We start from the raw sequence: 16,534 nt of genomic DNA on the forward strand, positions 1-16,534 counted from the left end.
CAAAACTCAGCAAGGACAAGAGAGCCTCCTGCGGGGAGCAAGCGTGGGGGAAGGCGAGGGGGCGAGCCGAGCCAGACAAGCGCCTGAGTGATAACTTGCCTGAACCCTTTGATAAATGAGTTGACTCTTTTTTTTTTTCCCTTTTTTTTTTTTTTTTTAAACAAAACTCAGCAAGGACAAGAGAGCCTCCTGCGGGGAGCAAGCGTGGGGGAAGGCGAGGGGGCGAGCCGAGCCAGACAAGCGCCTGAGTGATAACTTGCCTGAACCCTTTGATAAATGAGTTGACTCTTTTTTTTTTTCCCTTTTTTTTTTTTTTTTTAAACAAAACTCAGCAAGGACAAGAGAGCCTCCTGCGGGGAGCAAGCGTGGGGGAAGGCGAGGGGGCGAGCCGAGCCAGACAAGCGCCTGAGTGATAACTTGCCTGAACCCTTTGATAAATGAGTTGACTTTTTTTTTTTCCCTTTTTTTTTTTTTTCCCTTTCCCCCCCTTCATTTGCCACACGCCAGGAACAGAATTGGCCCGAACTAGTGGAATTGGCAGCAAAAAACTAACATACAAGTGTGTCTGGTCAATGGAGCGCTTGTTCCTGCCACTGGGTGCTGTGTGAGGACTCCGACTGTGCTCTGGCCCCGGAGTTGGACGCTGCAGACGCGCTCAGGGTTTTTCTTTTCTCGCCTCTCCGCTCTGTCTTTTTCAAATATTCATCAATGGGGTGGGTAGTTTGCTGTAGTCATTAAAATATCTCTCTCCCCTCCCCCTCGCTTTCTCCAGGACTGCCACTGTTGAGTCTGTGGGAATATGAATCAGCAGCAGCAGAGAATGGCTGCAGTTGGGACAGACAAAGAGCTCAGTGACCTGCTGGACTTCAGTATGGTGAGCGAGCGCGGCCGGGGGGCTGCGCAGCCCCGGGGCTGGGAGCTGCACAGGGGAGGAAATGTGAGCCCGTAAATTGGACATGATGGGTTTCAGATGTGCCGTGTTTGTGTGTGTGCACATGTGCTGCAACTTGTTTATTTTCAAGTTAAAGCAAAGCCTCTGCCCCTCCTCTCCCCCTCTTCCCCTCAGACGTGTGTTGTTCCCTCGCAGGGAGGACAGAGAGGTCTCTTTTCTGGATGGGAAATTTTGGGGGAATTAACAGAGTTGTGTATTCTCTGTTTAAATGCTCGCTGGGTGACTGTTTCTGCAGCCATGCAGAGATGTAACTTCAGTAGCTGATTAATCAAGCTTTTTTCCTCTCCCTCGATCCAGACTATTAAACTTTTGCTCCCACAGGTTATTTTGTCACAGTTTGAAACGTGTCCAAGCTCTCCAGCACATTATTTTTGCAGGAGTTGGACACTTGTGCTCCCCATGCTCTGCTCTTCTGTATCCTGGAAACCTTGAACTGCATTTAGGAGCTGTTTATTTTCAAAGAAACAGGACCTAAGAGTTCCCCCTGAAAGGGTGTGCACAGCTCGGAGGGAGGAGAAGTCCCTTTAGTCACAGCAGAGCGGGGTTAGTCCCTGGCACATCCCACCGTGGCACTGCCAGCGGTGCCGCCTCTCCTTGGCAGGTGACTCATGGAGGGCAGAGCTGGTGTTCAAAGGCAAATAACTGTCTGTGGGGTTCCTCTGTTGTGTGCTGCACCCTCATGGCCCTCGGAGCGTGTGTCTTGCTGTCGAGATAAGCAAACGTGCTGCAGAGATAGAAACAACAGCTCCAGCAGGGGGAATGGCCGTGAGAGTCACCCCAGCCCGGGTCACCCAGCCCACATCACTCTGCTGGGCTGATGTTCCTGCCTCTTGGAGGAGAAGGGACAAAAAGTGGTGGCAGGGCAGAGCTAGGGTCACCTGCTGTCCTGGTGGCTGTGGCACCTGTGGGTGTGCTGAGGCTCATCTGCTTTTCTGCCTCCACACGCTGAGCTTCAGCCCTGGGAAATAAACCTTTGCTGCAGCTGGGGGTTGTACCTGTCCTGGCAGGGCTCTGTGCTGCAGAGGGGCACGGGGGAGGGAGGTCTCTCAGCCCCCCTGAGCAGCTCTCCTACAGGAGAGGCCCAGTTCTCCCAGTTTCACACTTCTCTTGGGAGGCTGGTTCCATTACGTTGCTGGTGATGGGCCTTTCCAGTAGAACGCGTTACAGTGGGTACAGGGACTGCAGTGGTGGTATCCCTGTAAAACCTTGAATCTGCTCAGGGCTTGCTGTGGTTATTTGTCCCTCTCAGAGGTCCTGCAGGTTGGCAGGAGCCCTGGGGCTTTCCATCAACTGCACTTTGGGTCAGTAACCCAGAATCTGCTCCCTGATGGTGGCTGCAGCAGCTCCCACTTCGTTTTTTCTCCTCCTTGGAAAAAAAAATCAAATCCCACTCCCCATTTAGAGCTTTGAAAAACCCCCAAGGCCTTCTTTTCCAATTTAACCACCCATCCTCATTTGCATGCCTAGAGCTGTATTCCCTGCAGGAGTCCTGACCTGGTCCCTCTGTACACAAATGTTTCTGTCCCTGGAGGTGAATCCACACCAGAAAGGTTCAATTTGGGTTCGGATTCAATGCTTTTCCACTGGTATGATTCTGGGAAGGACCAGAACTCATCCTGTGCTCCTCCAAGGCTGGTGTAGAGGTGCTGGGGGTAGCTGCTCACAGCATCAGGGCCTGCAAATGTCATTTGCCAGCAAATGACTCGAGGACGTTCCCTCCAGCATCCGCTGGCCGATGGGCTCCGGCGCAGCCTGGACCAGAGCCAGCTCTGTTTCACAAACCCTCATCCCCGCACACCCATCTCCTCGCTGTGCATAAAGGGAATATTAACATCTCGAGGATGAGGAGCTGAAATGGAAAAGCTTCCTAGACAGGAGATGAGTCTGTTGAGGAGGCGCTCCGTGGCTTGCTCTCCCTGTGTCCTTGGGATACAGGATTTTTGACCACAAAGCTTGCTCTTTCAAGTGTATTTATATTTTTCTTTGAATAAACAGGAGTGGAGCATTGGTTCAGTAATCCTCTCCAGGAGAGTAGAGGGGAGGGAAAAGTAGAGATACTCAGAGCAGCTGGAAGCATTTGCTTCAGATCAGTGTTTTGATTCTTTTTTTCTAGGGAAAATGTGTTCAGCCCCAGCAGTCTGTGGTCCAGTCCTGCACTGGGTTTTGCTGTGCAGGGAAGGAATTTTAAGGCCCTAAGGGGATGGCATCGCCTGCCATGAGTTCCTGGGGTCAGTCAATGACAGAGTTGTGTGAGATGCTGCAAACTGGGCCTGCAGTCCTGAAAGAAGAGACTCGTCTCATCCCCTCTTTAGTAAATAAATCCATTGGGTAGATGTTGAGCTCCAAAGCACTCACCAAAAGCTTTGTGCCACTGTAATTTGCCAAAAAGGGCAGAAATCGAAGGAATCTGTAAGTGAGCAGGAGTCAAAGGAAAGGCCCAGTGATGCTTTGGGGTGTGCATGGCAGCACACTTACCTCTACCCCCAAATAAATTGCCTTTTCTAATTGCCCCAAAGTGCAGGTAATTTGTAAGCTTGCCTTCACCACTGCTGCCTGGCAGCAGGCCCAGCTGGGCTGGCAGATCTGGAGAGGAGCTTTCGAGAAAGCATCCTGCCTGTAGACCCGAGTGGGCAGCTCAGCCTATTGATTAGGCTGGGCTTTGGTGGCTGCCAGGCTTTGCAGCTCAGCCTGATGGGCACAGGCTGTGTATGGGGGGAGCTGCCCTTGGCCTGTGCTGTCGGGAGATGCTCAATCACAAGAACCTGGATATGAGGAAAAGGTTCTTCCCCCTGAGGCTGCTGGGCACTGCCCAGGCTCCCCAGGGAATGGGCCCGGCCCCGAGGCTGCCAGAGCTGCAGGAGCGTTTGGACAGCGCTCTCAGGGATGCCCAGGCTGGGGTTGTTGGGGTGTCTGTGTGGGGTTGGATCAATGATCCCTGTGGGTCCCCTCCAGCTCAGGATATTCCAGGATTCTCAGACATTTTGTGGTTCCTGGTTACCCCAGGCAGTGTCTCGCTTGTGGCAGTGTTGGTGTGCAGTGGGAAGGTGCCACACGGGTGTCCTGGCTGGGCTGAGCTGCTCTGAGGGACAGGGACACCCTGGGCAGGGGACAGGGGAGCGGAGCAGCCCCGGGTGTGTCGGTGCCGCCGAGTACCAGCCGAGCCGGGAGCGGGCGCGTGCCAGTGCCAGCCGGGGCTCTGGCAGGAGCGAGGTGCTGTTAACAGCCATGATTATTAGCAGAGTATTAACCATATGCTGCGGGGAGCTGCCTGGCAGAGGGGCTTTCTGGCTCGCCGCAGGGTGGGCAGGGGCTTGAGCAGTCACACGGGACCTGCTGCTCCCGCTGCGCCGCGGCCCCAGCCCCGGATCTGGGGGTGGGAGCCGAACTGCTGGCAGCAGGCAGGGCTGGAGCAGCTCCTGCTGCTCTGCTGGAGGATGCTGAAGCCGTGCCCTGCTCCGGCCAAGGCCCAGCGCCTGCATTTCCGTGATAAAACTCTGAGTTTTGCTCAGAGCGAAGCAGTTGTAGAGTTTAAAGTTTGACTTCACACCGCAGTGGGCGTTTGGGGCTGTAGTCAGGAAGATCTGTCTTAAGTGAGCATGTATAAAATGTCCTGCTGGCAATGTATTTTGAGTCAAATTCCCTCTTCTCCCTGAATTAACAGCTGGATAGTTTCCATGCTGCAAAGTAAGATTTCAGGTTTGGAGTTCAGGCCTGAGGTTGGTTCAGCCTGGAGTTCATCAGGTGGGAGAGGGGAGAGAGTGAGCACTGATTTCATTTGAGAAGCGATGCACTTCTAGATGTGCACAATCAATGAAATGCTGCTTGATGTTCCCTGTTTCTGGCAAATTCCCTTTCTTCCTTAGGAGTTTGCTGTATGAAGTGTGGGGTCTCTTGGCTATAACCTCCTCAGGGGAGCGTGCAGGCGTTTGGGTCTTCCCGTGCTCTGGATTTGCCTCTTTTACCCTGGGAGAAACAGAGGGAGAATAAATTCTTTGGGAGGGGTGGAAATCGAGCTAGGAGGGAATGCAGAAGTCGTCAGCTCTCAGGGAGGCTGGAGGTAGGACTTGAAAAACCAAATACAGCGATTTAAGGTGGGGGATTTTACATAACCGTTTAAATCTACATTATTCAAATCTAACAAAGGCCAAGTAATGACCCAATTACAACCCTTGAGAGCTCATGCCTGGGTCCCTCCTCAATGCCTGGGTCCCTCGGTAGGTGCCAGCTCCGGTTCATCTCCTCCCTCCCCCCAGTTTATTTTTAAAGCAGCATTTAAAAGCAGAAAGGAAATTTGCAGTGGGTGGATGAACTTTGCCTGTGAGCGACACACGCCAGCGAAGGCACTTCACGTATGACTTGTGCCAGGCTCCTCGGGGCAGCCTCAGCCCACACCTCAGTGGAAAAAGAGGCTGGGAGCAAGAAAAAAGCCCAGAACACCTCCTGGGGTTGGCAAGTCATAAGTGTGGAGGGGTAACCCGGGGTTCCCCCCTCTCCATCACCCTTCTTTGACAGCATGAGGTTGTGTCAGGGCTGGGCATGGAGCTCAGGGAAAGGTTCTTCCCCCCGAGGCTGCTGGGCACTGCCCAGGCTCCCCAGGGAATGGGCCCGGCCCCGAGGCTGCCAGAGCTGCAGGAGCGTTTGGACAGCGCTCTCAGGGATGCCCAGGCTGGGGTTGTTGGGGTGTCTGTGCAGGGCCAGGGGCTGCACTGATGATCCCTGAGGGTCCCTTCCAGCTCAGGATATTCCAGGATTCTGTGCTTTAGCATCCCCACTTGCCCTGCTGCAGGAAGGGGTCCATGACTCCTAAATCCCCTGGGGAGGGAGAGCAGGAAGGTGTTGCATCAGCCTCGAAATCTCTCTCCAAGCAGGTGGAGGAGGGGAGGGGTTCCCGGGGCTGAGAGGGGTGTGGGGGTGTTTTGGGGGTGCTGGGCATCACTGCCCTGGGGGGGACACTCCTCCTGTTCTGCAGAAGCAGAAGGTGCTGGGTGCACAATGGAACAAGGCTGTTCATTTTCTCCACTCATGTTTGCTGCTTAAACCTTCGGTTTTTCAGCCTCAGCAAGTGCTGAGCAGAAACGCTCCTGAAAAGAGCCGGCAGTGCGGTTGTTTTAATTTTTTGTTTGTTTTTTGTGTGTGTGTGTGTGTGTGTGTGCTCCCTGCCGGTTTGTTCATGGTGCATCCCTTCCCCCCTGCTCGCACACACAGACCTGCCCCTTGGGAGTTTAATCTTAATCTCCTTCCCCACCTGAACAAGAGGGAGTGAGCAGGGGCAGGGTGGGATCAGCCACCTCAGTTCCAATTTCAGCACTTCTGGAGACGTTTGCAGAACCCCCCCTGGCCTGCAGCGGTGCAGAGGAGCGGGAGCTGCAGTCTTTGGGGTTTGTTTGTATTTTCTAGCCCAACTTCCTGAGGAAACAAAGCTCATCCGATGGTGGGGCTGCTGGGCCACCCCAAACACCTTGGGAGCCCCTGGGGTGAGCAGCAGCCTCGAGGCACATGCCAGGGGGCTGTGGGCAGGCAGGTGAGGGCAGGTGTGTGCAGGCAGCTGGGGTGAGCACTAAACACTGTTCACACCTTCATTTAAATCCGTGTATAAAACATCTACACCCCGCGCACGCACGTACACCATCCCAAATTTGTGCTCTTTATGAATGGCACTTGGTTCCTTAACTGCTCTCTTTGCATCTCTACCACATTTAACTGGTTTTTGTTGTTGTTTTGTTTTTTTTTTTCCCTCCCCAGCATTTGTGAAAACAAAGCTGGGCAGACAGTTCTGTACAAAGGAATGTTTCTGACCACGGCCAGACATCAGCTATGTCAGGGCATGAAACGCTGCCTTTCTGTAGGCTCTTGTGCCATTACATTGTTTAATCTTCAAAGCATTAAACTTTTAAGTTACTCAGACATTACAAAGCTAAAAATAATAAAAATTCAAATGACTTGGTGGTGAAAGTATCTTGAGTAGAAAAAGGATATTAAAATGTTAATTCACTGAGCGTTTTCCCACCAGTTGTTTTATTGGCTGGAGCTCCATTTGTGTGGAGGAGAATTAGTTTTCTTTTCTGCTGCACGCAGGTGCATGTAAATTATTAAATAGCAGCCTCTGAAACTCTCCCAACTTTTATTAAAAATATTTATACAGGTTAGGTGACGAGGTGTGCAGTATTTTTGAGGAAGCTCCTGGCAGGAGAGGCTCAGTTGTGATAATGAAGCTGCAGCGACAGAGCAAACAAGTCCCCAGAGCGACCGATTCTGTGAAATACATTAATTTTTTAAATCATGAGTAACTGCATTTGCCCTTGGAGCAGCTTCTCCCCCCAGGCCCCAGGGCTGTGTCAGGTCCTGGTGCTGCTGCAGCCCCCAAAGCAGCGGGGTGGGAGCTGCTCCATGGGGCTGGGGGTCATCCCCAAGCCCTCCCTGCCCGTGCCAGCTGGACACACGGGCAGCCCTTGTCCTGCCCAGGCCCTGCACGTGGCTGGAGGTGTGGGATGGGACCAGGACTCCTGTGGGAGCTGGGAGAGTGAGGGATAAAAGGAGCTTTGCTGTCATTATCCTGCTGGCTGTTTATGAATGGAGTCGGCCTTTCCCCAGGGCTCACCTGTAGCTGGGGTGAGCAATCTGGGGATGAAACTGTTGGTTTGGACCGCAGCAGGGATGCTCCTTGGCTGGTTTCCAGCTGCCCTGAGGAGCCAGGGGCTGTGCAGGTGGGGATGTGTGTGTCAGAGCAGGGCTGTGCCTCCCTCCTGCCCCTCCTGCGTGATGGAGCAGGGACACCAGGAAAGTTTTTTGCATCAATAAAGGGCTGCTCTCCCCCTCCCCTCCCCCAGTGTGACCCCTTTGCAGCAGCACAGTAAAACCAACACACTGAAATCTCTTTTCTCTTCCCTTCTCTCTCATCTCCTTGTTTTTCTAGATGTTTCCCTTGCCAGTGGCTAATGGAAAAAACAGACCCACGACCCTTGCGAGCACTCAGTTTGGAGGATCAGGTACTGTCATCTTTTTTTTTCCCCCTTATACCATAATGTTTCTTGCAATAAATCTGTGTTTGGTTCCAGAGACGCCACAGCAGAGGGGGTTCTGTTCTTTGGTGATGTGTTTTTCTGGTGGTGCTCTGCTGCTGTTTCTCTGCATGGTTTCTGTGTTGCTCCACGTGTCTCTGGGTGGGCAAAGCTGCTCTTGCTGATCTGGCTCCCATTAAGAAGTTGCTGCCTGAGCTGGAGGTTGTTGTCCCACTGCTCCAGGAGCCTGGGAGCAGACAGGGCTGTTCTCTAAGCTGCTTAGATGTGTCTGCACTGCCCTGGAAGACTTCTGCTGTTCCCCTCTGAAGAGGGGTGGTGGTGGCTTGTTCCTGGTGCAGTTTGGGGGTGTGCTCCATGCAGCCCCTCCAGCAGCTCCCTGCTGTTGGATGGGATCTCAGCATTCCCAAAGGGATCTGCAGAGCCCTCCAGGGTGCCAAGAGGGGACCACGGATGCTGACATCCGAGGCCTTTGGGAGCAGGGTGGTGGGGAGGAGTGGGCTGGAGATGTGGCCGCAGTTGGAGACTGAAAATGTGCTGGTTGGTTTGAGGCTCAGGTGGAGAATTCCTGGGCAGTGCTGTGCCAGGATTGGAATGCCCAGGGAAGCTGCTCTGTGCAGGGCTCGCACAGCACCTGGCGTGAGGGAAGTTCAGCTAATCTGCCCTTCTTGCTGAACACTTTGTGAATGGTTCAAACTCGACCTTCCCTACCCTGGGCTGGCTCCAGCTGTGCAGGGAAACTCCTGGCTGTGCTGTGACACTGGGAGGCATCCCAGAGACTGGGCTGGGATTTCTGGAGAGCAGCTTTGATGCCCCAGTGGGGCACTGGGGAAGCTGCAGCAGCGGGATGGGCAGTCTGCCCTGCCCTGCTCCTGCCCTCTGGACCAGGGAAACGTGATGCTCTCAGACTGAGCTGTTCAGCTGCATGTCAGGATGGTTTGGAGCAAACACTTTTGCAGGGAGGGAAGCTGTTGAGTGGGCGCTGGAGGAAACTGGAGGGGAGAAAACGTTCGGGTTAACCCAGATGGAAGCTGATCTCTGCAGAGAGTGTTCCTTGTGCTGTTAAAATAATCCACAAAAGACGTGCTACACGCTGGGGAGAGAGGAGCAGTGCAGGAGCTCCCATTAATCCATTTCCTGCTCAGAGCCTGCCTTGGCTGCCGGGTCCGTGGTGCTGGCCAGGAGCAGGGGCTGGAGCGGGGCCCTGCGGCTCAGCCGGACCCCCCTGTGGCCCACACGACACCGAATCTTTGATTCTTCCCCCAGCCCTTCTTTTCTTTCGGGTGAGTGAAAGGTAACATTGACACCACCCTTCCTCTGGGCTGCTGCTCTCTGAGCCTGACTGGGAGCAGTTCATGAAAACAGAGCACTGGTGTTATACAACTGCACTGAGGGACCTTGCACAACCCCTGCTGTCCCAGCCTCGGACGCTGCAGGGGCTCCCTCATCCTGCCATGGCCATCCTGGCTTGGGAATGCAGCTCAGGGCTGGGTGTGGGGCAGGAGCTTTGCTCCAGCAGCACAGTTATCCCTTGGTCATCCCTTTGGCCTCACCTGGAGATCAGGGGACAAATTTCATCTGAGACTCAGCTTTGGGACTTCTCCCTGCTCCTGAATCTTTGGCTTTTTGCTGGAGGGGTGGGTAACTGCAGTAAGACATCAGCGAGCTGTGCCATGCACAGGGCTGTGCTCTGCCTGCTAGAAGGATCCAGGGTGTCTAAACAAGGTCCTAGAACATGGCAAGGGGTTGTTCTCACAGTTTGTTGGTGTTGGTTTAGCTTTATTCACTGACTGACAGCAGGGTGCAATCAGGTACTAGTTAGAATTGTAGTCATGGAGCGCTTTGGGTTGGAAGGGACCTTAAAGTTCATCTTTTTCCACCGCCTGCCATGGGCAGGGACACCTTCCACTATCCCAGGGTGCTCCAAACCCCAGCCAGCCTGGCCTTGGTCATCCCCCAAGGTAGTTCAACCCCCAGGGTTGTTCATCCCCCAAGACAGAAGCAGCCATCCAGCTCAAACTTTGATTTGAAGTGGAACCATCATTAACCCTGATGTGGTCAGAGGGTGGAGAGCAGATGGTCCTTGGATTTGGGGATCTGGACTTGCTGGGGGAGCGGAGCACCTCACAGCCACACCATAACCTGCACCTGGAGGTGGTCACCCTAAATCTTGCCACGCAGGAAGGCCTGGGCATCATCTTTAATGTGCCACGTGTGTTCCAAGCACTTCTCAGTCCGGGGCCTGGACCAGCACTGAAGGCAGTGCAGCATTTCCCCTCTGCCTGCAAAGGAGAAGCAAACCCTGATTTGTCTGAGTCGTAGCTCGGTGCTGTGCACCACAGTGCCAGGATCTCTTTATTTGGGCTTCTTGTGGCCACCTCAGGATAACAAACTGCTCTTGTCTCCTGTGCCAGAAATATTGGTGTTCTATCCTTCTGTCCACCCAGGATGGGAACCCGTCCCTGGGTTAGTGTAGTTGGGTTGGACATGGGAATTCGTGATCCCCCTCTTCCCATCTCCTTGTGGAAATACTGGGGCAGTGTGCAGCTTTTATTCTTCTTCCCCTCCAGAGGAGCTGTTACCTCCAGGCTCTTTCCTCCCCAGGGAAGTGAGGAGGCTAGGAGGGAAGGGAGCAAAGCACTGACTGATCAGTCCAGGCCAAAATGAGATTCTTGCTTCCAAAGTGCAGCTGGCAAATAAAGGAGCAGAGCCATTTGAAACAGGGAATCCCAGTGGTAAAATTGCCCCAAATTCAAATCCTTTTCAAATTCAAAATTTCTGTACCCAGAAGTGTTGTGAACCACTGGCACAGGCTGCCCAGGGCAGTGATGGAATCACAATCCGTGGAAGTGTTCAGAGCAGGTGTTAATGTGGCACTTGAGGACCTGCTTTAGTGGTGAACATGGTGCTGGGCTGACAGTTGGACTTGAACATCTCAAAGATCTTTTCCAACCTTAGCAATTCCATGATTCTAATAACTGCCCTGGCCAAGCTGTGGCCCCTTTACCACGGGAACCCCTTTTTCTCCCCGAGGCCAGGAAAATTCAAAGTGTTCATGCAAACCCTCCAGCGTTGAGATCCCTTTGCTTTCCTCTTTGCCTCCTGCTTTTATTTTAAGCCCTGCCACCGTTTCCCTCATTTCTGTCCTCAAATGCTCCGGAGAGGAACTGGCTTCGCTCCCCCGCTGCATGGACAATCCAGCACCTCCGCTTTGCCTTTTCTTGGCAAGGAGAGACCCAACAATTGCCACAAGGATGGAGCTGACGTCACCCAGGCCGTGGCTGCAGCATTTATAGCACATATAGGTCACCGCGGGAAGTTGGTCTTCCTGGGGCAGGGAGCTGCAACCAGTGTTTTCCAGCATGGGCTGTTTGCTGCCAGGGTGTTATTTTAGCCAGGGTGCTCAGCCCGTGCCTGTGGTCCTGCTCCTCAGAGGGTTTCACCATCCCCTCCCCAAAAAGTGTTTGTTACTTGCAGCAGCAAAACATCTCGAAGCGCGTCCCCCGTCGTATCACAGTTCACAAATGACTAATCTGAGCTGCAGCAAGCTCCCTCCCAGCGCCTCACCGAGCCCTGCCTCGAGCAGGAAACCACTGGGGCTGAATTTCACATGGAAATGACCATTTTAATTGACATCAAGGCAGTGGGAGTGGCCGCAGGCAGCAGAGTTGTGCTGTGGCCTCGTGGCTGCTGAGTTTTCTGCAGGCTTGGTGCGTGCCGGCTGCACCTTTGCTCCAGCAAAGGGGTTTGGGCTCCGCAGAGCAGGGAGATAAACCCAAGGCACGTGGCAGTGCGAGGTGAAACATCTCCTGGAGTAGCGCACGAGCAGCACTTCCACCTGTGGGTAATGCGGAGGGTGTGCAGCCATCTCCCTTCCCATCCCGAATGGTGTGGGGTGCCAGGACTGCGTCCTGTTGGGACGGGAGCCCAGGGGTCTCCTGCTGACAAATTATTCTGCTCTCAACAAGGAAAACCTCTGCTAATGTTTTTCCTTGTTCTCCCCTTTAAAATAAGCGAATTCAGCACTAAGTGCCTTTTCCGTCTTTGTGCCGGAGTGGGTTGGGCTCTTTGCTTGGGCTCTTGGGTGGGTTGGGAAGGGTGAGTCCCCTCCTGGCCCGTCGTGCTGTGGTTCCCACCCCCAAAATTCGTTGGGTGCTTCCTTGCTGGTGAGCTGAGGCTCCCTGTGAGGGAATTGCTTTGATCGGGGGAAGTTCATCAAGTCCATTTGAAGCTGGTGAAGGAGGGAGTTTTTCAAAGGGTTACAAGCTGGTGCATGTAACAAATTTTAAGTTATAGTCTGGTGAACAAAGCAAATGGATTCTCCCTGGAGGGAGGTGAGCCCGGATCCCCTTTGAAACCCGCTTTAAACAACGCACAAACGTGGATACCTGTGGCAACAGCACTGAGAGTCATAAATTCTCTGGAAGCTGGGGTTGTCTCTTTAATTGGTGCTGTGGGGGAGCTGTTTGAAGGTTTAATTATTTTGAGTGCGCAGGCAGCCTGGGGTTGGGAAGCTCTGAGCGGGATGGGCACAGTCTGGAGCAGCAGGATGGTGCTGGGCTCCCCTCTGCCCCTGGAGCCGGGTGGTTTGCAGGGACACCACGGCTGCAGGGCTGGGAAGAGCCAAGCACAGCGTTTGTGTCACTGTGCTGTCAGCAGTCGAGTCCCAGGCTGCAGAAACCCATTTGCAACTGTTCTCCGTAGTGAGGAAAGCAGGAGCTTTTATTAGCAAGGCTGTATCACGTTTTCCTACTCACTGCCTCGAGTTCCCACATGTTTTGCTTATGCTGAAGTGGGAGTGCTGGGCTCCGCTTGCTATTTTGATGGATGATGAAAGGCAGACATGAGGTGTGCAATATGGGGCTTGGTATTTAGAACTGGCACTTGCTGTTCGAGTTTGGGATCCAGGCTGCGTGTTGTTGTGGCGTGCCCCTGCAAACTGTCACCAAGCAGGCCAAACACAGAGCCACCACGACAGAAAAAGGCAAAGCAGAAGAATTCGCTTGCCAGCCCATTGGTGTGACCGTTTGTTTCACAGTAAATGTTGCTGTTTAGCCATTATCAAAGGAAGCCAAAGGAGAGCTGCGGGGGCTCACCTGGAGAGGAGGAGGCTCCAGGGAGAGCTCCGAGCCCCTTGCAGGGCCTAAAGGGGCTCCAGGAGAGCTGCAGAGGGACTGGGGACAAGGCATGGAGGGCCAGGAGCCAGGGAATGGCTTCCCAGTGCCAGAGGGCAGGGCTGGATGGGAGATTGGGAAGGAATTGTTCCCTGGGAGGGTGGGCAGGCCCTGGCCCAGGGTGCCCAGAGCAGGTGGGGCGGCCCCTGGATCCCTGGCAGTGCCCAAGGCCAGGCTGGACATTGGGGCTTGGAGCAGCCTGGGACAGTGGGAGGTGTCCCTGCCCATGGCAGGGGTTTGGAAGGAGATGAGCTTTAAGGTCCCTTCCAACCCAAAACCCATTCTGGGATCCTGTGAAGAGCCTTGCCATGGCCAGATCCAGCTTGCAGAGCTGTGAGGTCTCAAGTACAGTCCCTGCACCCCCTGCTCTCCACTGCTCTGCAGCCTCTCCACCGCTGCTGCTGGCAGAGCCCGCTCCGGGGTGCAGGAGGATGCTCCAGGAGTGGCAGGGACACGCCCGTGTGCTGCAGAGCCTGGACACTCTCACTGAGGTTCATCTCCTCCGTGCCAGTCGGGCTTTCTGCTTTGCTTCTGTCTTTGCCCTTGGGAACCTCCTGTTCTCCTTCCCCTCTCCATCCTGCTCCCAGTTTTTCCCATGGGCTGTATCCCATTTCCCAGGACATGGGAAGCAGGGTCTGGAAGAAAAGGTTGGCAGGGGGCAGGGAGTGCAGGAAATAACATGTTTGGGGGAACAAATGGCAGGGGGAGACCTTCACACCTGTGTCCCTTAATCCAGGGTCGCACCCCATCCCTGATCCTCGTGTTTTGGGGTGCACGGTCCTGCTCCCAGGGCTTCCCCACCTGCACAGATATTTCTCCTGTGCCTTTGCAGAGAGGTTGAAACAGAATCCCAGAATGGTTTGGGCCCATCCCATCCCACCCCTGCCATGGGCAGGGGCACCTTTCACTGTCCCAGGTTGCTCCAAGCCCCGTCCAACCTGGCCTTGAAATATGAAGGGCTCTCTCTTCCTTGCAATTCATTATTTCCCCTTGGATTGTATTTCAGTACTGGGAGCGAGGGTGTCCTGTCCTGCCAGAGGCACAGCTGGTTTCTAGTGGACACAGGAAGAGCGAGTCTGGGAAGAGCAGGGATGTGGTGACGGTGCTGTGGGGATGCTCTGGCAGCAGCTCAGGGCTCCTCTGGCAGATGGGGAGAGGCAAATGTAACCCAGTCCCTGTCTCAGTGTGTGTGTTTAACTTGGGGGGTGAAGGGTGCATGTTTTCAAGGGAAGGTTTTTGGGGGTTCTTTTGCGGTTTTTTGTTCATCTCCCACCCTGGAGAAGAATCCTCCTGACTGGATTTGAGATTTCGAACTGGGAAGGAGAACAGAAAATGCTGGGGATGCCAGAGCCAAAGCTGTACTGAGATAAGTGACAGCTTTTGTTTAGAAACTGCCAATTTGCCACAGACCTTGTTTAAGCACAGTTTTAACTTTGCCAGAATTGCTGAAGCAGTGCAGGGCTGTCTTCCCAGCAGGGCTCTTTCCTTCCCTGGATGAGGCAATTCCGTACCAGGGAGGCTGTGCCTGCTCCAGGGGCTCTGATGGGATCTGTGGGTCTGATGGAAAAATCAGAGTGGGCCGAGGGGAAGCTGGGCTTGGTGTGCACCTTCAGTGTGACAAGAACAGGGACAAGCTCCAGCACTGCCTTGTCTGTAATGAGAGGAGCTGGGGGGAGCAATTAGTAAGCAAAGAGAGTAGGTTCAGCTTAGGTATTGGGAAGGAATTGTTCCCTGGCAGGCCCTGGCCCAGGGTGCCCAGAGCAGCTGGGGCTGCCCCTGGATCCCTGGCAGTGGCCAAGGCCAGGCTGGACATTGGGGCTGGGAGACAGTGGGAGGTGTCCCTGCCCATGGCAGGGGTGGGAATGAGCTTTAAGGTCCCTTCCAACTCTAATCACTCCGTGGGTCTATCTGCCTGTTGGATCCCCATCTGTGTGGGCTGGGATATCCTGCCCTCTCCCAGCCCCTCCAAACAGCTGGGAGCAGGGGCACTGAGTCGCCCACCAGTCCCTGTGGAGCCAGGACAAGGGACCTGGGCAGTGTCAGGACCGGGTGCTGGGGCTTCCCTGGCACATCCCCAAGCCACCAGCCCAGCTGGATACGTGCAGGGGCCTCAACCTGATCAGCCTGGGAAGCCAGGATGGGCAATGATCCTCTTGGTGCCCCTCCTCTCAAGGGGAGGCGGAGGGGCAGGGGCTGAGCTCTGCTCTGGGACAGGGACAGGAGCCCAGGGAACGGCTGGAGCTGGGTCAGGGCTGGGCATGGAGCTCAGGGAAAGGTTCTTCCCCCCGAGGCTGCTGGGCACTGCCCAGGCTCCCCAGGGAATGGGCCCGGCCCCGAGGCTGCCAGAGCTGCAGGAGCGTTTGGACAGCGCTCTCAGGGATGCCCAGGCTGGGCTTGTTGGGGTGTCTGTGCAGGGCCAGGGGCTGCACTGATGATCCCTGAGGGTCCCTCCAGCTCAGGATATTCCAGGATTCCGTGATTTCCACCTAGTGGGCAGCTCCCAGACCCACACAGCCCTGGCATGATGTGTGGGTGCTGATGGAGGAGGGATTGCATTTTAGGAAATCAGAGCTTTTTCAGAGGCTGCCCTGTGCTGGGACAGTCGGTGCCTGGTCCCTTCCAAGCAGAGCCCACCCTGTGCACACCTCAGAGCCGCCTCTGCCAGGAGGTCCCCAAATACTTGGCAAGCCTTGATTAGCACGTTGGCTTAAACAAATTGAGTTATACGCCCACGGAGGGAAGAGGTGCTGCACTCCTTCACTGGTGACTTAGAGTTTAATTAATTTTGTTGCCAAATGAGGCATGAAATACAGTCTGAAATACATTGTGGTGGTGAATGTGTAATTGTGCAGGGGCCTGGGAGCACAGCTGAGGATTGGGGATCACCTGAGGCAAGCCAGGCATGGAGCTCTCGTGGCCCCCGAACGGGGCTGTGCGACAACTGAGAGCCCATTTGGGGGGACAGACAGGGGACAGAGCCCCCCCATCACAGCAAAGCAGTGCCCAAAGATGTCACTGTGCCCACAGGTTTGTCACTGTTGGGGTTTTTCTGCCAGAGGATCCAGCTCCTGGGCAGGGCTCAGACTGGTGGCGGGGTCCCCAGGTGTGTCCTCACTGGGGCCGTTCTGTCTCTGCCATCCAAACAGGGGTTTGGCTCCGCTTTGGGGGAGGGATGGCAGCTTTGAGATCCTGGTCTGTCTGTCCCTGTCTTGCAGGGTGCAAGTACATCTGAATGAAGATCAGAAAGGGAAAATCTGAGCCGTGAGGGGAGATTTCTTGGTTCAGCTTTTGAGGGTTTCTGCAGTGGCTGTTTGGATGCTCTTCTCCCTGCCCTGATTAATGTTTCTGGAGGGAAGTTGCCCTCAGTGCCTCACTCCCTCAGTAAAGAAGGG

At 54.5% G+C, this 16,534-nt stretch overlaps 1 protein-coding gene across 6 annotated transcripts in view; it reads left to right on the forward strand.

Annotated features, from left to right (window-relative positions):
- Positions 1-744: 744 nt before the first annotated feature.
- The window catches only part of TCF3 (transcription factor 3), a 75,204-nt gene continuing 59,414 nt past the window's right edge, over positions 745-16,534 (forward strand). For 4 of the 6 annotated variants that reach the window (XM_017739291.1, XM_017739305.1, XM_017739327.1 and 1 more), the window contains exons 1-2: positions 745-874; positions 7,866-7,938. In XM_017739291.1, the coding sequence (XP_017594780.1) occupies positions 800-874; positions 7,866-7,938 (148 nt within the window). In that variant the 5' untranslated portion in view covers positions 745-799. The remainder of the gene's footprint in view (positions 875-7,865; positions 7,939-16,534) is intronic. The other 2 variants (XM_017739311.1, XM_017739319.1) reach the window with 1 other exon arrangement.

The sequence above is a fragment of the Corvus brachyrhynchos genome, unplaced genomic scaffold (assembly GCF_000691975.1).
Source record: "Corvus brachyrhynchos isolate BGI_N302 unplaced genomic scaffold, ASM69197v1 scaffold130, whole genome shotgun sequence".
In the NCBI taxonomy this organism is placed as follows: domain Eukaryota; kingdom Metazoa; phylum Chordata; class Aves; order Passeriformes; family Corvidae; genus Corvus; species Corvus brachyrhynchos.